The 27,828-nt window shown below is 37.2% G+C and overlaps 2 protein-coding genes across 2 annotated transcripts; one reads left to right on the top strand and one right to left on the bottom strand.

The window, feature by feature from the left end:
* The first annotated feature begins 8,042 nt into the window (after window positions 1-8,042).
* LOC122642891 lies at window positions 8,043-21,340 on the top strand. The gene is made up of 7 exons (XM_043836506.1): window positions 8,043-8,446; window positions 10,836-10,976; window positions 11,076-11,441; window positions 17,872-18,117; window positions 18,745-18,837; window positions 19,518-19,718; window positions 20,829-21,340. The coding sequence occupies exons 1-7, from the start codon at window positions 8,117-8,119 to the stop codon at window positions 21,042-21,044; spliced, it is 1,593 nt and encodes a 530-aa protein (XP_043692441.1). The 5' UTR covers window positions 8,043-8,116; the 3' UTR covers window positions 21,045-21,340.
* Window positions 21,341-24,198: 2,858 nt separating this feature from the next.
* On the bottom strand, window positions 24,199-27,825 carry LOC122641569 (protein FATTY ACID EXPORT 5-like). The gene is made up of 3 exons (XM_043834846.1): window positions 27,486-27,825; window positions 25,723-25,810; window positions 24,199-24,496 (listed from the first exon to the last, which is right to left on the bottom strand). Exons 1-3 carry the CDS (start codon window positions 27,682-27,684, stop codon window positions 24,418-24,420), a joined length of 366 nt encoding a protein of 121 aa, XP_043690781.1. The 5' UTR covers window positions 27,685-27,825; the 3' UTR covers window positions 24,199-24,417.
* Window positions 27,826-27,828: the final 3 nt, after the last annotated feature.

Here is a 27,828-nt window from a genome sequence, read left to right as displayed (position 1 = left end):
TTTTTTTTTTTTTTTTGCCATTAAGCATGGCGTTTATTTTGCAGACCAAACCCTATCTTCTCTCCTCCAAGGCAGCGGCGGTGACTACGGCGACTCCTCTTCACACTCCAGGTATCACCATGACTCCTTTCCTTCCATCTCTGTTACCTTTACATTGCCTCTTTGTTTGTGTTTTGTGTTTTTTTTTTTTTGTTGTTGTCAATGTGTCGATTTGGAACCAAATCAATCAGTAATTATTTAGTGGATTCTGAGTGGTACTTCTGTGAGTTTAGAAGTGAAGACTTGGTGGATTCCTGTTCTGGTTTTTCTTTTCTTTTTTTGTTCTTTATTTTTTATGTATCCCTTTCTATCATTCAAGCGAGGTTCAGGTTAGATTTGTTAGTTTCTAAACCCGATGGCTATAGTGTTTTACCTGAAATTACAGTTTCCGATTTGCTTCCATCCTTGATTCTAGCTTCTGATTTGGTTATTGATTGTTTCTTGCCATACCTGAATGCAGTTTATCTCTATCTTTGTTTTCAGTCTCTTTTAGATTTAAAACTTTCCATCAATTTCTGGTTTTTCCTGGTTCATGTCAAATTTTTGTGTCGATTTGGTAGAAGATAGAACGTAAACTTGATAGAAATGTTAAACCTTTAAGACAAAGTTCAACTTTTGTCAAGTTAAGAAGGAAAATTGATTTAAAGTGGGACAGCAATTCTCTAGTTTGGAGGTCTTTATGTCATTGTGAAAAAGCACATAATAGATTTGGAAACCTGTCTATTTTGGCATCATCATCAGTAGCTGGTTTCAGTTTGACTTGCTATTGCTAACTGCTTCCATGTCCATACATTTTGAAACGTCCTTAGAAAATGCCAGATTCACGAGGCTATACAAGAAAAAGAAAAGGGACTGGATGCTTTAGGCAAGTTACTTATATGGACTGATAGACACCTCATATAAAAACTAGACACGGTAATAAAGTGTCTAGTAAATGTGGAGTCTTGGAGAATTTGTTCTTGTCATATTAACTGTGGTTTAATTTTGTTTGTTTGCAGGGATTGCTCTGTGAAACTGTTGAGGAATTCCCTGAAAGTCTTGCGAATCCATACTCAAAGAGGTTCTTATGGGCAGAGAGCACTCCAAGAGGGCCTACTTGGTCTTATGTGGATGACATAGTTCTTAGGGAGAATTATTACAAGCGTCCTATGAAGAAGAGTACTCCAAGGGGCTTGAAACTAATTTTCTGGTTTCATAATTCTTAATATGGGCAGACCATTTGAGTCAATTGAAGAACTGTTATATGTACTTCATCTTGTAAAAACTTTTATAAATGGTTGATATGTGAGGATTGAGTTCCTTTTTTGTCTAGTTTGTGTGACTAGGAAATTCAAGTGATCACATATATATCCTTGCTATACTAGTAGGGGAAAGTAGTGGGGCTTATGGAACGAGAGACCCCTCATTGAGTATCATCCGTTTTTGGTAGCTAGAAAAATTCCATTTTTTGGTATGATGGAAAAAGACTGCTTCACCCACTCATGTTAGTGGTGGAAAGATGATCCCTTCTAAAAAGAATACCACCTTAAAAAACAAGAAATTAGATATAGATGATCATTATTACTCCACACTAAATGAGCCTTTAAAATCAAGAACCTCATATCTGTCCAAACTCATGTCATCAACTAAGCACATCGAAGTGACTGACTTGCTGTAGTAATTGACTGATTCATGACTCACTCGATCCAGACTCCAAGAGTTGATACACTGCTATTACCACCCAAAGTTGGGAACATGACCATACATGAAATTTCTAATGTGCACTTAATAAATTTGTTAGCTGTGCTTGCAAACTTTCATTCAAAGAGAAGACATTCAAAAAACCTTGCGCTTACAAGGGGTCAATCCCTACATGTATGCTAAGGGATCAGCCTTGGCTTCAATTACAAGCAATAAATTTTCTAAAATCTGTCAAAAAAAAAAAAAAACTTGCTATAACCAGTCCAAACACACAAAATAGAAACTCAAAAGGAGGCTGGTAGCTGCAATTGAGGCTAATAACCCATGGGTCAGGCTAAAGCCTTCCTCCCCTTTTTCTTAGAGGCTGCAGCATCACTTTCTTTTTTCTTTCATTATCTACAGCACCACCCAGTTATTGGAGTCTGAGAGTGTGACTTGAAGCATCGAAACCTACAATATAAAACCAAGGTTAATAAAAGTCAATTTTTAAGAGCATGAATGTAGGAAAAGCTAGAAGTAAAGTCAATTTTTAAGAGCATAGATGTAGGGAAAGCTAGAAGTCAAGTCAATTTTTAAGAGCATGGATGTAGGGCAGCAAAAGGATGTATTTTTTAGGATGCAAATACTCTTTAAATCAAGCTAGAGTGAAGGTAATTTATTGGACACAAATAGCTACAATCAATATCAAAAGCAATATGGCAAAGCATATTGAATGGAGGGTTTTATTTTAAACCCCAAAAAATGTAAGCGTTCAAGTCACTGAAAAATGAGGTCCATGATCTATCAGAAGGAGGGTTTTATTTTAAACCTCAAAATGTAAGAGTACCATAGTGTAAACTCACAACATAGTTGTTAGTATTTTAGGGGCATTCATACCCAAACTCGTGTCATCAACTAAGTACATCTAAGTGACTGACTTACCATGCAAAAAAGAACCAATAACAGGTCCAGAACTTGATATACAGTAGTCTCCAAATATATACTTGACCACCCACCCTTCACCCCACAATTCCATAACACAATTCGTAGTTGGAAACAGAACCAACAGAACTAACCTCTCCTCTCCCTCTCACCTAACAACTAACCACCAATCAACAATATGCCTATCAACAGCCTTGAAGTCATCTCTAATAATAAAGAAGAGCACCATAAATTACTCCTGAAGACCAAAAAATCAAGAAAGAAAATTTAGTCCGAAGGAACAAAGAGACTGTTCTTCCCCTTTATCAAGGATCAAATACTCCAATCATACAACAACAAAGAAATATATCACCAGAGTTTAGAGATATAACAATATCTAGTGACATGTTAAACCACAAAGATGTGATTAGACACAATAAAAGCACATCCAACAACTGTAAAAGAGTTCAAGAGAGTACTAAGTACTCCAATCATACAATAAGAAAGAGTTCCATCGAAGGAGGAAAAATATATTCTTGTGCCATATCTATAAAATTCCCCACCAACTCGGCTGTATAGACAATAAAAGAGAGAAAACAATATAATAATAAAGGTCTATTCAAAAGGAGAAAAAAACCAAGAGAGGAAAAAAAAACCAGCAAATTAAACAGGACAGAGCTGAGGGAATACTAGTAAGAAACCAGCAAAATCTTTCTTCCTCTCCAATACTAACCATCAATCGAAGGCCAAAATAAAATATATTGATCAACCATTTGGTTCATGAATCGGAGTCGAGAAGGTAAAAGAAGACGAGAGGCAAATTGATCAACATTCACTCGCACATGAAGCAACTAAGCATAAATATGAACTAAAGTTGCTAGGAATTGATATCTGTAGTAATTAGTACACTTTTCAAGAAACAATTACTTTGCGAAAGCAAGGGTAAGGCTGCATACATTATGACTGTCCAGACCCTACGGTGGCAGGAGCCTAGTGCACTAGGTAAGTGGTGTACATAAATGAGGGTTCTCTTACAATGGAGCTGTTTATTTAGGATTGGTTATTCAGCAGCATCTGTGGGAAAGATCAAAGGACAGAGATGAAAAAGCTATGTTTGGTATGCATTCTGAAATTCTAAAAACAGTGAAAATTATGATTTCAGAATGCATTCCAAGAATGCATACCAAACGCAACCAAGTATGGGTTGCATCAAAGCTAGGCACCAAAACTCATTAAAAGTTAAGAGCAGCCTCAATGAAAGATTTGGTTGAGTCCCTTAAACTCTAATACAATGCCCCATAAGGAGAAGATTTGGTCCTTAACCAAAGGTACATTGCTTGCCTATTCAATTTGGCAGATGAGAAACAAACTCCTATACAACAAGGTTAAGGGAATCCACATTAAATTTTTGGGTCTTAAGTGGTCAGGGGAAGTTTATACAAGCTATTTCTTTGGTAAAGAAGATATGGAGGTAGCATAGCAAATGTCCAAAACATGCATAATAACTTTCAGGAAAAGAAAAAAAAATCTTTCGGAAGCAGTTTTCCTTCAGCCACAGAGAAGGAGGTACGTCGGTGATGAAAACCTATCACTGTAATAACAGGGGAAGGGTAATTTGCCCATTTTCTCTATAATAGAAATAATAATGGTGGTAGCTTTGTGGGTGTTTTCTTCTCCCGCGGAGATGGAATACTTTCTCCATAACATTCTCATAAGCATGCCACTCAGTCGTAAAACACAAAAAAATTATGTGACGCTTTGATGACTCAAGTTCAGTTTAAATTGCTTTTAGTTTAACATAATAAAATGCAGAAAGTTTGCTTACAACTGCATGTAGTACTGTAGGGTTCAGCCACCATCCTGGGGTCCTAAAACATTCCCCTATTGTTGCGCAATACCCTCTGCCGCCCATCTGAAGGCGGCCATGATTAAGGATTCCCCTTGACCGTGGCTGAAGGAAAACTCGATCCTAAAAAATCACAAATCTTATTTGATTAATTACTTGATTATATCATGAGCCAGGAAAAACCAGAAATTGATGGAAAGTTTTAAATCTAAGCCATCGGGTTTAGAAACTAACAAATCTAACCTGAACCGTGCTTGAATGATAGAAAGGGATACATAAAAAAGAAAGAACAAAAAAAAACCAGAACAGGAATCCACCACGTCTTCACTTCTAAATAATCACTGATTGATTTGGTTCCAAATCGACACAATGGCAACAAAAAACAAAAACACAAAACACAAACAAAGAGGCAATGTAAAGGTAACAGAGATCGAAGGAAAGGAGTCATGGGGATACTTGGAGTGTGAAGAGGAGTCGCCATAGTCGCGCCGGCCATGCAGCTGCCTTGGAGGAGAGGAGATAGGGTTTGGTCTGCAAAATAAACTCCATGCTTGATGGCCAAAAAAAAAACGAAAGTGAGAGGGAGAGCTAGCAGCGATATCTGGCGTGTGGAGAAGAGGAGTCGTCGTCGCCTCCACCGCCTTGGGGGAGAGGAGTTTGCAGATGAGGGTCTGCAAAACAAACCCAAAGTCAGAATGGGATAGGGTTTTGTTCGTGCGAAAAAGATGAACAAGGAGAGGAAGTTGGAGATTTAGGAATACTCCCATTTACCTCTTGAAGTACCAGGGGCGGAGAGCTTCGTTCGTGAGAGTAAGATGAACGCCTGGAATTATGGCAGAGAGTTAGGGATTTAGAAACGAACACCACGAGGAAGGTGAACGCCGGCGTGAGGATGCAGTTTACGGTGAGTCTGATCAAATCGTCGTCATCGTGAAGAGGAGTCCACCGTGGAGCACAAGTTCAGTTCGTCGTCTGGAGAGAACAGAGACGAAGAGAGAATGGAGGAAAAGGGAAACTTTCGATTCTGAGCCAAATGAAAGATAAATTAGGATTTTTAATTTAGACCGTCAGATCATTTAACACCACGTGTCTTCATCGCAGGTGTGTACTTGAAATGTAATTGAGAGGGTGTAATTGAGACGATAAAATGCAAGTGAAATATTTGTATCCAAATATTTAATGATCAGGAAAAACTTTCCCATGATGTGGGAATGCAATTTTTCTCTGATCATGAGTTATTTTATTATTTCTTTCTCATATCTTGAAAATGTGGATCCCACATGAATGATGTTCTTTTCTTCAAGATATCCATTGTTATGGCGAACAAATTCTTCCCCACATTGGCAGCATGGGAAACCTCTCCCTAATAAAAATATGAATTTGCTTTTAGAAGACTTCCCACGCTGTCAATGTGGGGAAAAAGATATCATCTACATGGAACACACCGGCCAAAGTAATAAAAAATTAATATAAAAGAAAAATTGCACTCTAACAATTCAGGAAAACTTTTCTCTTTTTTTGTTTTTATAGATAATCGAGAATCCTTGTCTAAGTAGAGCTTTTTTTTTTTTTGGTAACATCTAAGTAGGGCTCTTCATATTTCTAGTGACATGATTTTCAAAATAAATATTTTTTATTAAACTAGAATCAGCCTAATACGTAATTAGTTACTTACATAGTCGATCCATATCAATATTGATATTGGTATTGATATTGATATCATTGGCAACTAATACCAACGACGGTACCATGAACTAAAACCTCGCTTCCACACATCAATAGCTTGTTACTTCAATAGCTGGGACATCACGATGTACACATAGGTCTTGGCTTCAAGACTCTCCAGCAATAAATATAAAAAAAAAAAAAACTAAATAAATAAAAAAGAAAAAATATGATTAAATTCAATGGAACTTGCTAGCTAAATTGTTAATGCAATGGAGTCAGCTATTCCCTTCGTCCCTCTGATCGGAGTCTGTTGTCCTCTTCTATATGCAAAATATGATTAAATTCATCATTTCCTATCTCATTTCAAAAAAATAAAAAATAAAAAATAAAAAATAAAATGAAAACCTTGCTTCCCGCCTTCCACACGTTTTTGTGTGTAGGCCACGCATCCTATAAAATGAATTTCCGTGTGTTACCAAAAAATAAAAAATAAAAAAATTTCCGTGGATATTAGAATGTGTGATTCTGGAATATCCAAATGCCTAATCTTTAGAATTTGACGAATTGATTACAATGCCAATCAAAACACTTGACAAGTGGGTCCGGGTCATCGTACTTAAAACGGAACTTTTTTAAAGACTAATTAAGATCCGCATATTCTTATTATATACTTTTCCCCTCACATTTATGCCCCAAAAGTCCACATCCATCTTATGGGCGGGGCCATCATGACCTTTAGAATCTTGCAAATAACTTGATAATAATGGACAAAAGTACAACGATTGTGAAGCACCATTAATTCTGCTTGCGCACCCTGGGTATTCATTCTACTTCTACTCAATCAGCATTAATGTGCTGATCGTACGGTTGCTGTGTTTTGACTTTTGACCCCCATCAGTCAAGCTTTCTTCTTTCGACTTGGATATTGAGACGCAGCATAATATTAAATTACCATAATTAATTCACGATATACTACTAATAATTTAACAAGGAATTAGATGGGAAAGAAAATTTTCATGATGACATTTCAGATATCACACTTCAGCATCACCCTCTTAAAGGGATAGTGGATTCAGCTGTTCACCTTCTTGCCTTCTTGAATTTTTGTTATATTCAATTCTTTGCTATTCAGCACAGCCTAGTGAGATCATAACACTGCTCTCCCTAGACTCACGATTCCACTCTCTGATCTCAAAAATCTATATTCGATTTGTGTTTATATATGTTTAGAGGAATCTGTATTAAGAAAATTGATTTCTAAAAACCATCTGAATTCATTCAAAAGCTGATCAAATAAAGAGATAACAATAACAACAACAATTCATCAGTCTTATCCCAACTAAATGGGGTCGGCTACATGGATCATTGCCCTCCAATCAGTTGTAATCGAGATCATATTTGATACAAAGCCTAAGTTATGCATGTCTTTTCTCACACTTCTCCTTAGATCATTTTAGGTCTGCCTCTGCCTCGTTTAGTTCCTTTAATGTGATTCAAATTAATCTTTCAGTCTAGGGCATTCAAAGGCCTCCATTAAACATAACCATGCCACCTCAAAGGCTCAAAGTCTCAAACGATTTTCTCGTAACGTATCATGTATCATAGCTACTCGCAAATAAACTTTAATATAATCATTTATTACTTTATCCTTCTTAATTTTATCATTTATCCATCTCAACATCGTGATATTTGCTACACTAAGTTTATCTATATGATGCTTCTTAATTACCATATTCGATTCGAATTCGATCTGCTTACATCATATTGCAGGGTTAGATGGGAAAAATCTGGGTCTATGTGAGGCCCATTTCTATATAAATTTGGGGGGTATTTTCGTCTTTTGACTTTTATCATCCAAGAGGACAATCAAATGAATTTATATGATTCTGGATTCCGGAACAACTTCTCTACTCTACAGAACAGAACATCCCCCTCTCTATCCCTCTTCCGTTCTCTCTGCAAAATCTGCTCTTGCTGTAAGCTATGGACAGCGATTCCTTCTCGTTTCTACTGAAAATTAAACGTTGTTTCTTCTTCGTTATTCTTTTATGTTTCTCTTTTCATTTTGGCTTTGCCTGGAAAACGCCGTTCCACCCAAGAGATGTTCTTCCACTATTGCCCAGAGAAATTTCATGGCCTATGCTCAACTCTCTCCAAAATGCAGTTGATCTTCTCCCAACTTTTGTTGGTGCTGCCTCGTCTCCCAACGACACTTTAGAGTGGAAAGGCGCTTGTTTCTATAAGACCCAGGCTTGGATGGAATTTCATAACAAAACTGGTAGCGAGTTCGGGGGAGGGACACTTCATATCAAGGTAGTGAAGGAGCATGAAAGATGAGTTTGTTATATATTTTTTTAATATTCCATTTTGGGTTTACTTTCTTCCGTTTACCTTTACGTGTTTAGTTGATTATTGAAGAAATTTTGGAGAAGTTTGGGATGGACGTTGTTATTAAATGTTCGAGTTATTGAAAATTTTGGGCTAATTGTGGAGCTACTTAATGTGCGTCTGTTTTGGGTTTTGTTTCCTTTTGTGTAGTTTTTGAGTTTGTGGGTATTTCATTTACATATTGAACCACTGAATTTTATTTCTTGCTAAATTTTCTGATTTCTGGTTTGGACGATTTCGTAGTGTCGGAAAATCATGGACATGCTGGCTAATTTTACTGGAACTGGATGTAGATCTTCTTCCTTGTTGTTGTATTCATGGAAAAATTTTAAGTTCTCTCTTTTGGGGCACTGTTGGTACTTTAAGTAGTTCTTTAGGAAATTACTGTGATTTTGGACGATTCAGTCAAATTCTGGAACATTTCCAGCTAGTTCTATAGGATAATAGGATTTTGGACGAGTTTCTTTTTCATGCCCCCCACCCCCCTCACTTTGATTTCAATAGTCGTTTGCCATTTGGATTGGAATGTAACTGTCTTGACCTCTTTTTTGTTTGGCTTTATCCAACTTTCAGAAGTTTCTTACTAATATTGGAGGACTTCGACTACTGGGAAATAAGGGCTTAGTGGTTTTCTGGTTTCAAATAAGATTGTTGCTAAATTTAGGGAGTTTAGTTGAATAGTTTGATTAATGGAGTTCTTTTTACAACTGTCTAATATAGTTGAATAATTTGATTAATGGAGTTCTTTTTACATTTTCTGTCTAATATTCTAGCATGGGTTGAAAATCAAAGTTAAACAGCTCCAAAAGTTTGGAGTATTTGCCAACCTATTTGAAAATCCTGTAAAGAGATATTTTTCTACTTATTTTGTTGGGGGAAAAAAGTATTAAGAGTATGTAAAAGTAATGAAATGGTTTATTGAAAATCTAAATGTTGAAATAGTGAATTGGTTTAAAGGGCAGGAGAGGGAAAGAGAGGTTTGTGGTCATCTGACAGAAATTGATGCTGGTGTGGTGTGTTTGACAGCTGAAAAAATCAGTTGGATGTTGTGGAATGAATGAGCCTTTTGATCCCAACAGTTGGGAATTCATCCTCACCTATGGTGCTGTCTTGGTAAAATCAGTGAAATTTGTCAATGAATGTATGGGTCCTCTGTGTCGTAGACCATGAGTTTAGTTTTATGGATCAATGCAATTGATTTTGGTGCACAATTTTAGGCATGGTTACTCTTTTATATTTTTCTTAGTTGTTCAGTAGATCTTAAAGGGTTTTGTTTCGTTCTGTGATGATGATAGGAGAAATGTCTTGCTAAGTACCTATCAAAAAAAAAAAATGTCTTGCTAAGTTTGCTTTTGTTTCTGAATATCCTGTTGTTTCTTTCTCATTCATCACATTTTCAAATGATTAGTATATCTGAGATATTTTGTTGTTGGAGGCCGTGAAGTTTCTCTTTTTTTTTTTTTTGAAAATTCATCCTGCAGGCTGGTTATTAACCCAGCCAAATGGCAGCTTTATTGACACCTGGAAGATGTGCACATATAACCAACGACACTCTTTACTCTTATTGAAAATTTCAGCACAAAAGCATTTCACCACAAGGCAGTATTGTGATTGGAAAATTGGTTGAAAAGTCAATTTTCTTTCTTAAATATTTGATGGCTGATGATGCGAGGGGAGAAATCCAATACATGGTGCCCATAAGGCTGAGGTCACAAAATTTGATGCGTGGCCAATCCACCCAACAGTAGGAATGGCAATATCACTACTCCACATGGCTCCAATAATAGGTAGCCACATATCTTGGCTACATTGGTCAGTGTTCATTACTGACAAGACCTTTTTCCCATTCGTAAGCAACAAGTAATTTCATCTAACATGAATACTGGAACTGGTTTGAGGCAAATTGTTCTTACTTGGTCATGATGAAAATTACACTGAGCAATAATTTTGGACCTTTGCAGTTGAGCATTGCTCGAATAGGATAATCCTACTTTGGCAAAAAAATATTGTTGTTTGGATTATTATTGTTATCCTATCATTATAATTATTTATATTGCTTAATGTATCAGAATGTTAGTACATGCTTTGCTCTTTGGTTATTAAAAGAAACTATTTTTGCAGCTTTCAAGGATGTGTTAACCACATATCAACTTTGATAATGCTTTTGTTTTCTCCTCTATATTAGCAATGCTCACAGTTGGACATGTTTGGATAATGCTTTGCTCTTTGGTTATTAAAAGAAACTATTTTTGCAGCTTTCAAGGATGTGTTAACCACATATCAACTTTGATAATGCTTTTGTTTTCTCCTCTAGACTAGCAATGCTCACAGTTGGACATGTATGGATATCTACCTCTTCACAACTCCCTACCGTGTGACATGGGACTACTACTTTTTGGGTCGGGAGCATACATTTGAGTTTAAAGAATGGGAGGGGAAAGCTGAGTATGAATATGTGAGTCTTAGTCCAGTATTAAGAACTTAATACCTCTTCCAATGAAGTAACAGAGCATGGTTTACTTATTAAAAATTAATTTTCTTTCTCTTACACCAGGTTAAACATAATGGCATCTCCATTTTCCTCATGCAATCAGGGATGCTGGGAACTCTACGAGCTCTTTGGGATGTCTTCCCTTTATTCTCAAATACTGGATGGGGTGAGAACTCTAACCTTGCATTTCTCAAGAAGCGTATGGGGGCTTCATTTGAACAGCGTCCTCAACCTTGGGTTACAAACATTAGTGTCGATGATATTCACTCTGGAGATTTCTTAGCAATATCCAAAATTCGTGGGCGATGGGGTGGTTTCGAGACTTTGGAGAAGTGGGTTACTGGAGCATATGCTGGTCATACAGCTGTTTGCTTGAAGGATTCTGAAGGAAAACTTTGGGTTGGAGAATCTGGACATGAGAATGAAAAGGTAAGATTATAGTAAATCACTTTATGTTCTGATATTATTGGAGTTTCTGTTAGATCTACAGTTATGGCAACGTCAAGTTGGTTCCTTTTGATGTTTCATCCATTGTGTTTTATATTCTTCTAATCCTCCCTCCCCTTGCAAATCTGATCCTAGATGTTCTCTTCATTCATCAATTGGATTCTGGGGGACAAGTACCATATAATTCTATCCTTTTAAAATTTCCTTTAACCATAAGAAATGTTACGTTGACTCAAATTCTGACGTGGAAGAGTTTAAGAGATTAAAACTACTCCTGACTAAAAGTGCTTGTTAGGCTTTGTGCTGTTATGGGAGAGAGAACGTTTCTACTAACTGGAACAAGTCAGTTATCTAATTCATGATTCAAATGCTTAGATATGACTATATCAGGATTAAAAAGACGAAAACAGTAATCCATCTCCAAGGAATCTTATAGTTTGATCATTTTATGATGGGAGTGTCTGAATGACACCTCTGTAGGTGTGTTTAGAACTTGGCACCTTCATTTAAATGCCCCATCTTATTCCCAAAAGCATTTAATGCAGTTTTTTTCAATGAGGGTAAATCTATCATTTCACATAGGAATTGCATTAAATGACTTTCAACTTTTTTGAAAATCACTTTTTTATCCCTACATTAAGTACTGTACTGTATTAAATAATTTTTGGGAATAAAACATGGGGCAAAAAACTGAGGTTATAATCCATTGACACCTTAAGGGTGTCAATAAGAAAATCCCTTTTGTGATTCACAATTGCTGAAGAGTCTCATCTTAGCTCCTGTTTAAATGTATTAAACAGGGTAATTGAGAATCTTCATTTGTTCCCCTGTCGCAACTTTCCCTTCTCAAGAACATCCTCAGTGCCAATGAGAGGAAAGGACTTGCAACAAGTTAATGCTTCTCAATGGTTACTCCCAAAGTATGGTTGGATCATGCTTACATTGCTGTCCTTGGTGGTGTTATGTAATCCCCATATTACAATACCTCTAGGGGGCCTTGAGCATAAGGAGCACAACTTTCACAATACTTTCCATGACCATCTGCGTGTGTGCTTCCCTTATTGTTGGAGCTGACTTTATTCCAAGGAAAGAGTTTTTGTTGCTGTTTACTGTATCCACCCTTTCAATGTGATACTGGTCTTTAGGAGTGTCCTCTTCACACCATGTACCTTTGGTGTTTACATCCATTCTCATGCTGTCTCCTTGTCTGATCTGTTCTTCTCTTTGTTCAGTTTGTCTTCAGTTTGAACTTTCTCCTGTTACCCATTTTTAACTAACATCTCAGGTTTTTTGGCTGCTCATTATTATTTTTGCTGATTCAAAGAATAAACCCGTGCAAATAAAAGGGGAGTCTTTACTGAAATTGGCATTGAAAATATGCTCTCAGCCCATTCATCTAGCAAAAACTTTTCAGGAAATTCATTTCCTGGCAAGAGTACAGGAGAAAGGGATGGTATCTCCATAGATATACCTTTCCCAGCTTGAACACCTGGTTAGTTGGAGTGAAATGCAAAATTGCTATACTTACACCCAAATCAACCATTTTTCTTCCTGTACATAAGGGCAAATTGACTTGCTTCACTCAACATCGTAATATATAAGGTTTCCCTTGAGGTTTTGTACTTTGCTTGTAGTGGTGGTGGAAACCTAGCTCTCTCATTTTTTCATCTATATTATTATATTAAGTGAAACCACACTCCTGATCTTAAGGCTGAAATTCAGCCTTTTTTTTTTTATATTTCCTAAATCACCCTTTGAAATTGGAATTCAGGAGGATAAAAATAGGGGTATAGCCTTATCCCAACTAAATGGGGTCGACTGCATGGATCCTTGCTTTCCAATCAGGGGTATAAGGATAAACAAAATGAAAAATCTAATAGCAACAAGGTAACATCAAAAGGTTATAGCCTCGATGTAGATCACAAGTCCATATGTACCCGCAGGAACAAGCCCCAAAACCAGCCCAGCAAGGTTGTGGGATTTGACTGCTGTGAGAGGCAGCCTGGTCTGATGATGTGGCAAGTTTTTGTTGGTTCGATGGAGCATCACCTAAGAGAGCCCCAGTCCAAAGAGAAGCAAAGAAGATAAGAGACCATGACAGAAATTAAAAAAAAGAAGTTATTGTTCACATGAACAGTGATTTGGGGGCACATATGGACAGCTTTGTTCGTATTTTTGTTTAGCTATGTTAGTGTACCTTGTTTCTATTCTTAGTATCCAGTTTGGTTGTGATAGAAGACTAGATAGTTTCTAAATTCAGTTTTAGCAAGTTAGTACTAGTTTCTTATTTCAGATTTAGAAAGTAAGCTTAGCTTTTATTTAGAAGTCTCTATTTTCTTAAGTTTCTATTTCAGTCCTTTATTTCCCTTTAGTTAGATTTAGTTTCTATTTTGTGAAGCTTAGGCCAAGCTATAAATAGGTCCCATCAGTTGTACTTGAATTGGGACTTGATTAATGGAATTTCTTTTGCTTGCTTGCAAGTGTTTGGTCTGAGAAGACTTGTGTTCAACAGCTGAGATAGCTGTGGGTGACATCCAAGGCTGAGATAGCCTACCCCCTCCTATCCCCTACCCCCCTCCATGCATGTATATCCCCTTCTTTTTATCCTTTTTTTTTTTTTTTAATGTTGTTCTTTCATATGTAAACAGAAAAAAAAGAAAAAAATAAAAATTTACAGCAGTAAAAGTTTCAGTTATTCAATTTGTTTATCCTTGTTGTGTTGATCCTGGCTGTAATCGATCTCCCGCTGGTTTCCCTGGTTCGAGGTCGACTTTTGCATTATCTCCCCTACTCCCCTTCTTAAACCTGGCATTACAGTCTCTCAAATATTGTGAGTCTATAATCTGTTTATCTTTTTTTCCCCCCCAGATAAGAAATGATTTTATTGATAATAAGAAGGAAAATTACAAATTAGTGTGATACAACAATAACAACGTAATAGATACAGCCAAAATCACAAAGTAACATCATCCCCAATACATAGTGTTGGCCTTACAACCCCTTGCTTTGCCTACTCATCTGCTGCCTCATTGCACTCCTTGGGTTCCATTAAGAAGTTAATTGAAAGTGGGAGGCCAACAGTCAAATAGGTCTAACATAACAGTGATTTGGGGGCACATATGGACAGCTTTGTTCGTATTTTTGTTTAGCTATGTTAGTGTACCTTGTTTCTATTCTTAGTATCCAGTTTGGTTGTGATAGAAGACTAGATAGTTTCTAAATTCAGTTTTAGCAAGTTAGTACTAGTTTCTTATTTCAGATTTAGAAAGTAAGCTTAGCTTTTATTTAGAAGTCTCTATTTTCTTAAGTTTCTATTTCAGTCCTTTATTTCCCTTTAGTTAGATTTAGTTTCTATTTTGTGAAGCTTAGGCCAAGCTATAAATAGGTCCCATCAGTTGTACTTGAATTGGGACTTGATTAATGGAATTTCTTTTGCTTGCTTGCAAGTGTTTGGTCTGAGAAGACTTGTGTTCAACAGCTGAGATAGCTGTGGGTGACATCCAAGGCTGAGATAGCCTACCCCCTCCTATCCCCTACCCCCCTCCATGCATGTATATCCCCTTCTTTTTATCCTTTTTTTTTTTTTTTAATGTTGTTCTTTCATATGTAAACAGAAAAAAAAGAAAAAAATAAAAATTTACAGCAGTAAAAGTTTCAGTTATTCAATTTGTTTATCCTTGTTGTGTTGATCCTGGCTGTAATCGATCTCCCGCTGGTTTCCCTGGTTCGAGGTCGACTTTTGCATTATCTCCCCTACTCCCCTTCTTAAACCTGGCATTACAGTCTCTCAAATATTGTGAGTCTATAATCTGTTTATCTTTTTTTCCCCCCCAGATAAGAAATGATTTTATTGATAATAAGAAGGAAAATTACAAATTAGTGTGATACAACAATAACAACGTAATAGATACAGCCAAAATCACAAAGTAACATCATCCCCAATACATAGTGTTGGCCTTACAACCCCTTGCTTTGCCTACTCATCTGCTGCCTCATTGCACTCCTTGGGTTCCATTAAGAAGTTAATTGAAAGTGGGAGGCCAACAGTCAAATAGGTCTAACATAATGCAAATACCACCATGGATATTTATCCACTATCATCATCCATTAAATGACATTGTGCTGAATCTCCCTCTACAACTGAATACAAGTATCACTTTCCTCTCTAACATCTCAATGCCAGCCTTTAAGGTCAATAACTCTGCCCTAATTGAGTTTCCCTCGCATATGAGACCCATTAGATGAGCCATCTGTCTGAATACTTGTTATGAGGGTATTATGGGAATTGTGTGCATTCTTCTTCTTCCCTTCCTCCGTCTAGCCTTTGTAATTGCTTTCTTACAACCCATCTCCCTGTCTTATTTATCACCAAGCCTCTACCCTATTTAATTGCTTTCTTCTTTCCTTCCTCTACCCTTTTTAATTGCTTTCTTGCTACCTCTCTCCCCGGCTAATTTATCACCAATCCTCTACTCTATTTTATTTGCTTTCTTGCAACCCATAACCCCATCTTATTTATTACCAATGCCTGAGGGACCTGGATTTCTAAGTGAGCATCCTTCCACATTTAGCTTAACCAGATCCTGTGGTGGATGTTGCCAAATGAAGAGGTTGCGGACTCCAATCTCTAAAAAGCTGTGGAGCCAGAATTTCTCTAAAGCATTTTTCCTCTGAAGTTTAGTTTGCCACCCTTGTCTTAATCTATAACTCTGTTAACATCATTGAAAAGATACTGAAATAAGCTTGCATTTCTCTCCTCCCATACGCACCCCACAAAGTGACTCTCAAAACTCCTTCCTAGGAAAACTTCCCTTGTATTTTTTTATTTTTATTTTTTATCATTATGTCCTTAGTTTTCCATTTTCATTATTATCTGGATAATTCTTTTTTTTGCTGATAGATTTATGAGGGACGTTGAGTTTCATTATGCAGGCTGTCTATAGCCTATTTAAATCTACTTTGCATATGCACGTGCTTTATACATACCTATCTCTAGTAAGAACTCAACTTAGTGATTTCCAATTTTTTTATTTTTAAATGTTAGAGCTCTTCAAGTGAGAAGGGATTGAATGTTAGACAGGGGTTTCACAAATTCACCAAGGCTAAACTGAAATTATGGACAAAAGTTTATTTTTTGGCGGGGAATTCAGTAGATCATATTCACCATTTACTTATTCAAGTATCCAATACATTATGGTTGCCATTGATGCTGATTTTTTCCTTTAAATGAATCACTATTGACGGAATTGTTAAATCTGCAGTGATCCAAATATCCAGGGTGTTCTAGTTTTTTTTTATCCAATCTGGGGTTTGAAAACCCTTGTCCAGATCACGGATGTTGGGCTTTGTCCAGCCCCTTCTCTTTATTAAATAGTAAAACAACTATTACAAAATTAGAAACTTCAAAAATAGAAACTACTCCTATCCTAAGACCTCTCTTCTGGAAACATTACAAATTAGAAAGTATTAATGAAAACAAAACCTGTTTTTAGCTATCTAATAAAATCTAGCCTAAAATCTCTTCAAAACAGAAATAGAAACTAACTTATAACTTTGAAATAGAAACTCCAACTTAGGAATGGTTACAATAATAGAAACTTAAGTAAATAGCAACTAAACTAAACCAGCCAATAAACCTTCTCTTGCTATCTTCAATGGGGCCCACTCTAGGTGAACAATAACCTCATGAACAGTGTTTTGGTCTTTTTCTTCTTCATGTTTCGATCTACATCACAAAATCTTAGGCAGATTGAGAAAGGGATGAAGGAGATCGATGGTCAACACTGCAGGAGTGTGAATATCGTCAGCAGAACAAGGAGAAAGGACAGAAATAAGGTAAAAAAGAATAAAGTAATAAGAAGCAACAAGAATAAGAAGAGAAGGAGCAGAACTCATCTGTGAACATGGGAGGAACATTGGGTTGAACAAAGGAGAACAAGAAAGGAAGGAGAGGGAAGAGCACACAACTCAAATTTCATTCCATTCAATTCAATTCTCTGAGAGTACCGATTACAATGTAAACATAGATGCTATCAATTGACATTGACTCTAATAAGGAAGCAAAGAAAACTGGAAGATAGCTCAAACAAGGAAACTAAATAAATGCTCTCCTACGTATATAACTCTATCTTCTCATATATAAAAAGTAATTAAAAGTTACAAAATAATCCAAATCGGTTCAATGAGGAACCCGACCAATTTTCTACCTGCATCATTCTTCCCTTGAAGTATCACTTTTTTAATACACCACCATGCATCAGCACTGATTCACTGTCTTGATAGTTTTTGTGGTCATATGCTTATACTGAATAATGGTCATTAATGAGCTACTGGAATTTGTGCCGTTGCACCAAAATTTTCAATTTGCAGTAAATGCTCAAGAGGTTTCCCCCTCCCCCATTTTTTGATGCAGGGAGAAGATATTATTGCTGTGCTGCCTTGGGAAGAATGGTGGGAATTTGAGTTGACCAAAGATGACTCCAACCCCCACATTGCATTGCTTCCCTTGCATCCTGACATCCAGGCCAAATTTAATGAAACTGCTGCGTGGGAGTATGCAAGAAGTATGTCAGGGAAACCATATGGGTATCATAACATGATATTTAGCTGGATAGACACTTTAGATGGGAACTATCCACCACCATTGGATGCACACGTGGTACTGTCTTCTTTCTTTACTTTTCTTTTTCTAACATAGGTCTTTAATTTCAGACTCTCTTGCTCTTGCCAACAAGATTACTAGTGGTACAGGATCATTGGTCCTCAATAAACAAGGGCTTGATTGGTGACACTATAGTGTCAAATCCTAGCTCTGGAGAACTTGTCAAATCATTACTTAATTGAGCTTTTGGGTTTTCATAGGGTGTTGAAAAAATTTTAATTTAATAATTTTTCTTGGCATACTCTAAATCCTTTATTCAATGCTACTGCTTATTCAAACAAAAAAAAAATAAAATCCTTTATTCAATGATGTTTGTGATTCATTAAACATGAATTTCCTGTTGACTTGTATAGAGGCCAAAAAATGTGGCATCGGCAATGAATTAGGGATCTGTTAGTCATATCAGGCATACAAATCAGGGATCACAGAAAAAAAATTGGTTTCTAGATCCAGATCTTTTTTTTTTTGGGGGGGGGGGGGGTCTAATGGATAATCGAGTATCAGTTTTCTTGATGAGGTCATTGATGATTGAACTCTTTATGATAAACCAGCATTGCTTTGGGCATGTATCAGGGTGCACTATTATTCAATTCATCTGCTCTGACTCTTAAAATGTTTATACAGGTTGCTTCTGTTATGACTATATGGCATCAAATGCAGCCAGATTATGCTGCTAATATGTGGAACGAAGCCCTGAACATTCGACTTGGGACCAAGGTATCTTGACTATATGTCTCCACCTTAGTTTCTCTTCTATAAGTATGATATGATGGGGAGAGGGATGAGCACATTTCATCCATGTAATCTGTTTGATAAATCTTCAGGTCAACTTACTCCAAAACTGAGTTAGTAGATCTATTTCCCCAAAAGACATAGTAATCTGTTAAATGACTCGCCATCCTGTAGAGATGACCTAAGGTATATGATAGATGCATACGATGCAGGATATGAATCCTCATTGCCCAGGATCTCCCGAACCAAGATGTCAATGGAGGATAGATGGTCTTATTCTTGAATTCCTTCTGCAGTAACATGTGAAGGGACACTTTGAGATAAGTTTGGTTCCTCTTTGTCTTTTAAAGGAGGGGGAGGGGTTGGTGGTGGTGAGGTGTGGGGAGAGGAGGGGAAATATCTTTGCCTATCATCTGGTTAGGTTTATTTTATTGTTTTTTACCATGACCTGAACCTGACCATCCATTCCTGTCCAATTGTAATGTCAAGGATTAAGACTCATTGAATGGTAGATCTTGCCTCTCAATTAACCTTTGTGATACATCTAACCTTGGCCATCGTGATTTACCTGGTTATGGTTCAGATTGAAGACTCTTTTCGTCAATAATATGGCATGATAAAGTCTATGAAAAAACTGAAACAATTTTGTTTTGTGTTATGCCTAGGACCTTGATCTTCCAGATATTCTAGTTGAAAGTGAAAAACGTGGATTATCTTTCGATAAATTGCTCACAATTCCTGAACAAGACGATTGGCTATATAGTGATGGGAAATCAACCTCTTGTGTTGCTTTCATTCTAGAGATGTATAAGCAGGCGGGGCTTTTTGAGCCAATTTCCAGCTCCATTCAAGTCACAGAGTTTACGGTAAGTTTATCTGAAATAGTATAAAGGCCCTCTTTAAAGGTTTGAGGTTTTGAACAAAATGAAGGGAACATCTCACATTGAAATGCTTATTTGACAATTGAAAAAAAAAAAAAAAAAAATTCTAAAAGAAAAATATTGGAAAACAAGACTTCCATTACCAAAATGTTTAGAGATCTGATTGGATTGATTTTGGGTTACGAAAATTTCTGAGTGAACTGTTGATTGGATGAGTTGGCTCACCTTTCATGTGCACATGAATATGAGTGGGATCACCTAATAGATAAATATGATTACAATTCATTTAGCTATGTAATGTTTTTTTTCTCTTATAAGAAAATAAGTGTCAAGAGGAAGGGCAAAAAGGGATTACAAAAGTGTGATCTCACTGGAAGTTGACCTTTCTCAGCAGATTAATGACCCCCTCCCCTCAAAAAAAAAAAAAAAAGGCCTACCCTGCTCACTTAGGAATGAGCTTCCTGCACAGACCAAATATCTGCCATATGGTAGTTCAGTTGGGGCCCAAATTTTATGCACAGGTAGACTCCAAGGACCTTTCACACATTAAATTTCAGTGCAAATGAGTTGCCTAGTGGCAAAATAACTCGTTGAAAATCAGGACTATGGGAGTATGCACACTAGGGTTCATGAACGTACACAGGTGCATACCAATACATGAGAGGGTATTTGATTGAAGGGAGAGGGTTCTCTGAGCAAGCAGGGTACACTACACCCTCACATTATTTTTTTAAAATCATTGTTTCTCTCCTTTAAATAATTAATATAATAAGGAATGTGAGGAGGCACAGTGTAAGCCTTAGGCTCAGAGATCCTTTTCCCTTTATTGAATTAGTCTTTGAAAGTTGAGATGTGGCTAATCTAGACCATACCCTCTCTCTACCCAACTGTAAGAATAACCACATTTCTAGTCCATATGGCACAATGACAATGGGCAGTGCAGGATCCTAACCCGGGTACTGTGAAGGACCTCTTCCCCCCTCCCCCTCCCCCATAAAAAAAAAGGGCAACATATGCACACAATTTAAGTGAAATGAAGTGATCCATTTCAGTCTATCTTCATGTTCATTAGTTGTTTGTTCAAAATAAATGCAGATAAAAGATGCTTACACCCTCAAGTTTTTCGAAAATAACTCAAGTCGCCTACCAAAGTGGTGTAATGAAGCTGATGACAAAGAGCTCCCCTTCTGTCAAATTCGAGGTCAGTATCGGATGGAACTACCTGGATACAATACCATGGATCCATACCCCCATATGAACGAGAGGTGCCCATCTCTTCCTCCAGAGTATCATAGACCAGAAAATTGCTGAAGCTGGCTCCTGTTTCTCTTTTTCAGTTTTGTATATATTCAGTGCTGCACAGATACTGGATCAGGTAATCTTAGATCTGCCATTGATAGTTGATAGGTGTGATATAAAATATTGAAAATCTGATGAGTAGAAGCAGTTGTTTGTACCACAGAAAAGAAAGGAATGTTTGGGTGGGGAAGAAACAACTTTGCTTACTCTCTTGCCAATTGAAAATCATTAAGAAATTTAGCTTTAACAAATTCATCCAAATGTGTGAACTTGTAATTCCAAGTTGAGCTTTGATATATTTTTTCTCTGGACCATGTTTTGTCAAGATGGTTTTCTGGACAAGCACCTACTTTTTTGTCACGTGGCGATGTTGTATGGGGATGGAATTTTTGTGGACAGGGTAGACCCAAGGTCCCTGCTTGCATATTAAGTTTCAGCCAAACTGAGTTTGCCAAGTTTTTTACCAAAAAAAATTAAGTTTGCCAAGTTTACCAAAACAATTGAGTTTGCCAAATGGAAAATAAAGTATTGAAAAATTAAGGATCAATAGGAGTTTAGATCTCCACCTAAAGTTGTGGACTTTATCTTTGTTGAGATTTCTACCCAAAAAAAAAAAAAAAAAAGAGTTACTGTTTGGTTGTGAAGCCTCTGCATTAGCATGGGAACCAATGAGAGTGCGTGCAGGGGGCATCAACATGGATAGCAGTTTTGATATTAGGAGGATTGGACGGTAATTTTGCATGTTCCTATGTCACCAACAGCTTATGGTAAGTTAATCATTACCATTTTTTTTTTCTGGGTCTATCCTATCTAACTTCCCAATGGGACTTTAATCATGTCACTAAAGGATGGAGGAGCGCCTTATGGCACAAATGTGAAATAGGAGAGTGAACCCTTGACCTCCTGGGGGTATGTGATATGTACTCTACTGGCAAGTCACTGAGCAGCGGTTCACATTACCATAGGTTAATTCATGCTATTGGGGATTTTCAAAGCCCATCAAAATATAGCTTGGGCCTAGGTTGGCCCAAGACCGAGAAAAGCCCATGAAAGTGAGCCCATCTAAAACTCAAGGTCCTTGAACTGGGTTCGGACTGGCCTGCGGCCTAGAGTATATACTATATAACATACGGTAGATGTTAAGAATGTGTATTTATGCTAAGTGAAGACCTAAAGTAGTTAACTCAAATTTTTATTAGTTAATTTGTTTTTATTGAAAATTATCGAATAATCCTTCTTTGAATAGTAAAAGATTTTATTCAAACTTAAAGAGAATCAATCTTAGCCATTAGAGGTTTGAATTGTTTCTGAAACCAAATTAAACCATGATACAAAATCCGTTATGGGAATGTAAACACGCTTGTTGGGAAAAGGAATGCCACCCGATCGTGTATTGTGGCGTATGCCTGTGCCAAGACACAGCCGGATGCAAAATAACTGCCCTGCCCCCATGGAAAGGCAGGTTGTGCCTGTCATTTCATACCTGGTTGTGTCTGGGCGCAAATACACGGTATTTTTATCTGCTCCTTTTCCTGCCCGCTTCATTTCCCCAAGTTCCTCTAATAGAGAGGGGTGGACCCCACCTGGGCAGTGTGTTCGGGCAGGGGTAGGGTGGTCATTTTCACCCCCTCTATTACAAGAACTTGGAGAAATGGACCTGCTCAGGAAATGGAGCAGATAAAGGTTCGCTGGGCCCGTGGATTGGTCAAAAGTGAACCCTACGCCCCCTACCTCAGCTTACAATTAAGACCCAGCCAGCCAATAGGACTGGGCTTCTTGTGGGGCCCACTCCTAAATGGTGTTCTTTTCGGGGCCAGGCTGGCGTGACCCAATGTATACCCTCTGTTGGTTTGGTTTCACCGGTTTCAATGCGAGAATGAGTGAGTTCAAAACATATTCCAATAAGAATGCATCGGTTTTGATTTGGTTTGGTTTGAATTTCCTATCGCTTTGGTCTCAGTTTACCATGTAAATAAATTGAAAAGTATTACAATTTTTTTTTATTTATTGAATTTTGGGATTGTTATCAGTTTCTTATCGGGTTATATTGGTTCTGGTCCAGTTTTTTCAATTAGGCTCGGTGCCTTGTCAGTTTTGGGGCAGTTCGATTTGAATTTTGTGTCACAAAACCTCAGTTCGAAACATGATCCAATAAGCACATATCGATCTCGGTTCGGTTCAAACTAGTAGTACCTGGAGGTGGTCAACTGGACTGTGGAGGCTATCCACCAGTCTATTTGGAAGGTGGATGTGCACTATTTGACATAGACATCATCACATCTTTCTTTTGTTTAGCCGGAATAATAAATTGTTTTTTTTTTTTAGCAAGAAACCCCGTTCCACCCTTAGTTTTAATGGTAGACCGGGTAATCTTTAGGGCTCCGTTTGGTTGCAAGGGAAAATTAAAGGGAAGAGAAGTGGAATTTTTCATACATAATAAAGAAACTTTTGTAATCATAACCTCACATGGTTAGGTCACTAACTCCATATTATTTCATATTTAATTATTAAAATTTCACTTCAGGTTGCATCTAATCCCTTAGCTTTAAAATTAAAAATAAAAATTACATCTAAAAAATATCATTACTAAATATGTTAAGAAATTTAAATAGTTTATACAATTATATTAGACAGTTTTCCTCCACCCATAGAGGACAGTTCAGTCACCATCCTAGGGTTCACAAACCTCCTAATGTTTTAGTATGTTTCAAAATTCCCTCCCGATACCATTCCCGCCCTCTCCCGCCCCTTGGTGAATGGGATCCTGTTTACCGTGGGTGGAAGGAAACTCGGTCAATTATATTTGGTAATGATTACAGAAGGTTCCTTTCTGGGTTTGAAAAATTTTCACTTCTTTTCCCTTCCCTTCCCTTCCATTCAATTACTCTTGCAACCAAACAGTGCTTGTGTCCGTGTTAGACCCTGCAACTCACATGAACCAAGAAAGACTGAGGCCCATGAGAACCATGAAACCATTTTCACAAGAGTGACCCAACCCCATGGCCTGTAGGAGAGTCAAACTCATGACCACTGCTTCCTTGATCATGATCTCCACATGCCAACCGAGCTCCCCCTCAGAAAACACAAGCCACAGGCAATCTTGCCAATTACTGCTCTTTTTCTACTTTGCCTTGGGAGGGTGGATTTCAGGAAACTTGCAAGAACATTTTATCAGCAATTTAATATAGCCTCTTGTTAGAACTTTTTATGCATTAGAGAAGTATTCAATCTTTCACAAAAGTCAAATAACTAGGAAACATGTTTTGCACTTACAGACATACATAACACCTTACTTTGATGGGAAAAAAATGGCACATTACACAGAGCATGCTCAATTCAGGTAACTGGATACTACATCTTAGAAGTTCATGTCACAAGATATTTTCTACTTCGATTTAGACTTGGACGGAAAATGGTTCCCACCACTTGCAATCTTGTATATATAAAATCCAGCCATAAGAGCACTGCCCCAAAAAAAAATGACAAAATAAGTTTGCAGCAAAACTTCTGAATGATGCAAAATTTACCCCTTGAATCCAAAGGGACAAAAGCAGAATTGACTAGAAGTAAATAGGGGGAGCGCAGGGGCCACGTGCACATGGCAGCCAATGATAGCGCGCGTGCTGGGATCTCAGGGGGCAGGATTTCCGCCTTTCATGAGACAAGGCTGTCATTTCACCCCCCCACTGAGTCTGGGCGTGGCCCCTGTTGCTCCCACCGAGAACTTTTCTCCAAGTAAATAAAGCATAAAAAATCAAAGATGTCAGCCTGCAGATGAATACCACCATTATCTCACCAATAGAGGAGCATGGAATAGTTTGCTAAACTGGTTTGTTAACTTTCACAAACAACAAGATAAGTTTCTGTTTTTTTGAACCTATGAGGAAAATCAGGACATTTAAAGAACAATACACAGTAACAAGAAATATCACCAAGTCAAACGTCAGAAGAAAATTATTACATTTCACTTCATGTATCTATGCTTAAAGTTAAATGGCAATCAATTGTAGTAGATTAAGGGTTTTTTTCAAGTCACATAATTGACCAAAAGAAATTGGATAATCATGGGTAGCAAGTAGCGTAGTTGAACCAATGCATGCTGTACAACAGCACATGGCACCATGCAATCCACATGCATGAAACATTTAGAAATCCATAATCATATTTGTTTTGGATGTAAAAGGGACACAATTCAATGTTGTAAATCTGAATGCAAGTTATGATGTATGAACATAAAGCTGAGTCAGGTTTCAACATAGGAATTGTCCTCACTGTAACCAGAGAAAGAATTGACACATTTAGCACACAAGAGGATCAACATGCATTAAGCATAAATAGACGGGGGGGCGACATGCAAGGCCCACGCAAATATAAAGCAGAAAATGGTTAGGAGACGTAAGAAATGTTAAGCTTAAATCACCTACGAATCCAGCACCAGAAAGTTTTAGGTCCTACACCATTAGACTCACCACCTCAAAGATAAAGTGATCCATCATACAGAATGATATGAAGGTTCTAATTATTGTTAACACCATATCACCAGCAAACATATTAATTATCTCCCTTCAAATGATATGATATACAACATAAATTATGTAATGCATGTCAAACCTCAATGCTAGCTCATTAGAGAGGTAAAATATATGCATCATTTCAATAAATATTCAAGAAAAGCTTCAACTTCAGTTACCTGATTGCAGCAACAATTCCAGCAGGCATTATCTTGGAGGTTTGGACATACCGCTGTCCCATGACAAAAGTAACTGTGAATGCACAACCTGTCCATGCGCAATTTATGAATAACCATGGATGTAAAATGAAGAAGTAAACACTTTCTGTCATGCCATAGAAAACAAGGAAATCCCCCGAACTCTGCTTACACCGATTACCACAGCTCACTATATTACCAATTACCAAAGAATAGCCATCAGAAATGCAAAAAAGTCCTACTGGCAAACCAGAAAAAAGGAAAAAGAAGGATTCTTTTCTACTGACAAAGCAGATGGGACTATTCCCTATATATTCCTTTTCTTCCAAATGATACGATAAGAAGAAATGTCAATGACACATAACCAAGGCATCTGAACAAATAGACAATTCTAGAGAACATCAAAATCATAATAAACCCTTAGCTCAACACTTCATTTTTTTAAGCTCAACATTATTTATCCCGTCAAATTGACTAGAGATCAAATTCAACTAAACTTTAGACACCGTACATGCTATGTTGAAACTTGACAATAAAGATTCATTTTTCACCTACATACATTTCTTCAATCACTGCTTTAATCACAAATCTAATTTCGTATGATTGAAAATGAGTTCCTGGCTGGTTGAAGACTTACATTGTATCCGTTGAGTAAAATTTCAAGACCTCCAATCCCAATTCCTAAGAGGCAGTCGATTTACATGATTCTGTTTAGCTCCCATAAGAAAGCTAGATTTACATCCAATCCTACCAGAGTAAGTTGTGTCTTAAATAATGAGAACAGATGTACTCAATCAGATACAAGCTCCACTTGTATGCAATGAGTACAGAAAACAGAAAACATAAAGTTTTTTTTTTTTTGCATAGATTCGAAGTCACCATATTTGATATTCATCACAATTCTCCCAGTCAGTTTTGTTGAAGACAACCTTATTCTACAAAAGAGAAGCTGGAGATGTTTAAATGTGCTCACGTGGTGTTCACATATGTTCACATGTTTTCAGACTACAAATAGATCTTTTTTCTTTTGGGGGAGGGGAGAAGCTATGAATAAGTATAATGGTCAAAGACCCTCAACAAAAGATGATTTGAAGTAATACAAGTTCAGAATTTTCTGAGTTTCTTGTGCTGTGGATTCAGTGGTGTTTACATGGTGGAATCCAAGTGAAGACTTAGGTGGGATTCTTTGCCTGTTATAGCTACCTTTACCTTTATCTCTTCTATCTATATATTAAGTTCAAAGCTCAGATTTATTACGTAATTTGTTGCCGGTGAAATTAATGGTTTCTAATCAGATACTGTTTATGATATTCCTATAATTTAGTTCTATTTCTGTAAAATTTGACAGGTCATATACTTCTGCACCAAATTGTAAATGCAACATTCTTTTAACCCCGAATCGTTAATATCTAATAAAATAGCTCCAATTCCAAACAAGTAAGTTCATAAAAACCAAGCCAGAAAACCTTCTTCATTCTAGACTTGCAAGGAAAAAAAAGGTCTGAACTTTAACAAACCGCCACATTCGTAAATTAATTTACTGGAAATTCAAAAAATTCAGACTGCCCACAGCTCCACCTCCCAAAATGCTCAGCATTTAAGTAGATACCTTCTCATAACTATGGTTTCAAGATAAAGTTACAAAAAAAACATAGCAAAAGAAACGAAGGGACTTAAATTTCAAATTGAACGCAAAATCCAGCCCAGCTTTCCTAAAAAACAAAAAGGGCAATGGAGAATCATACCTGTCTCGAGAATCAAGGCCAAATAAGAATTCCTTCGATTCTCAAATGCTTTGAGACTCACATAACCTGCAAGAAGGAGCAGAGATCCTGTACCCAATCCTCCAGCCAAGGAGGCTGTGCTACCTTTTTTAAGATATCCAATAAGCCCTCCAGCAACCATGATCAATCCATATGGGATCGTAAAGCAAAAATCGTGCATTTTGATGAATTGGGTACCTCAGACAAATTTTTCGAGCAACCAAAATAGATTTTCAGAGATCAAGGACAAATCTGAGCTTCAAAAGCTCCGATTCTGCGGGTGGCGCTAGGTGGTAGCGGCTTTTGGCCTTTTTCCTGCGTTTTC

Source organism: Telopea speciosissima, chromosome 10 (genome assembly GCF_018873765.1).
Source record: "Telopea speciosissima isolate NSW1024214 ecotype Mountain lineage chromosome 10, Tspe_v1, whole genome shotgun sequence".
NCBI classification, from domain to species: Eukaryota; Viridiplantae; Streptophyta; class Magnoliopsida; order Proteales; family Proteaceae; genus Telopea; species Telopea speciosissima.
This window is presented reverse-complemented; position numbering and strand designations above follow the sequence as displayed.

Bases quoted from the DNA above. Each gene is read 5' to 3' on its own strand.
- LOC122642891 (XM_043836506.1), top strand. From the start codon at position 8,117: ATGGACAGCGATTCCTTCTCGTTTCTACTGAAAATTAAACGTTGTTTC. The intron at 8,447-10,835 runs GTAGTGAAGGAG...TTTCTCCTCTAG, and splicing joins GAGGGACACTTCATATCAAG to ACTAGCAATGCTCACAGTTG. The intron at 18,118-18,744 runs GTACTGTCTTCT...ATGTTTATACAG, and splicing joins CACCATTGGATGCACACGTG to GTTGCTTCTGTTATGACTAT.
- LOC122641569 (XM_043834846.1), bottom strand. From the start codon at position 27,684: ATGCACGATTTTTGCTTTACGATCCCATATGGATTGATCATGGTTGCT. The intron at 25,811-27,485 runs GTATGATTCTCC...GCGCATGGACAG, and splicing joins GGCCTTGATTCTCGAGACAG to GTTGTGCATTCACAGTTACT. The intron at 24,497-25,722 runs GTAACTGAAGTT...TTTTTGGGGCAG, and splicing joins GGAATTGTTGCTGCAATCAG to TGCTCTTATGGCTGGATTTT.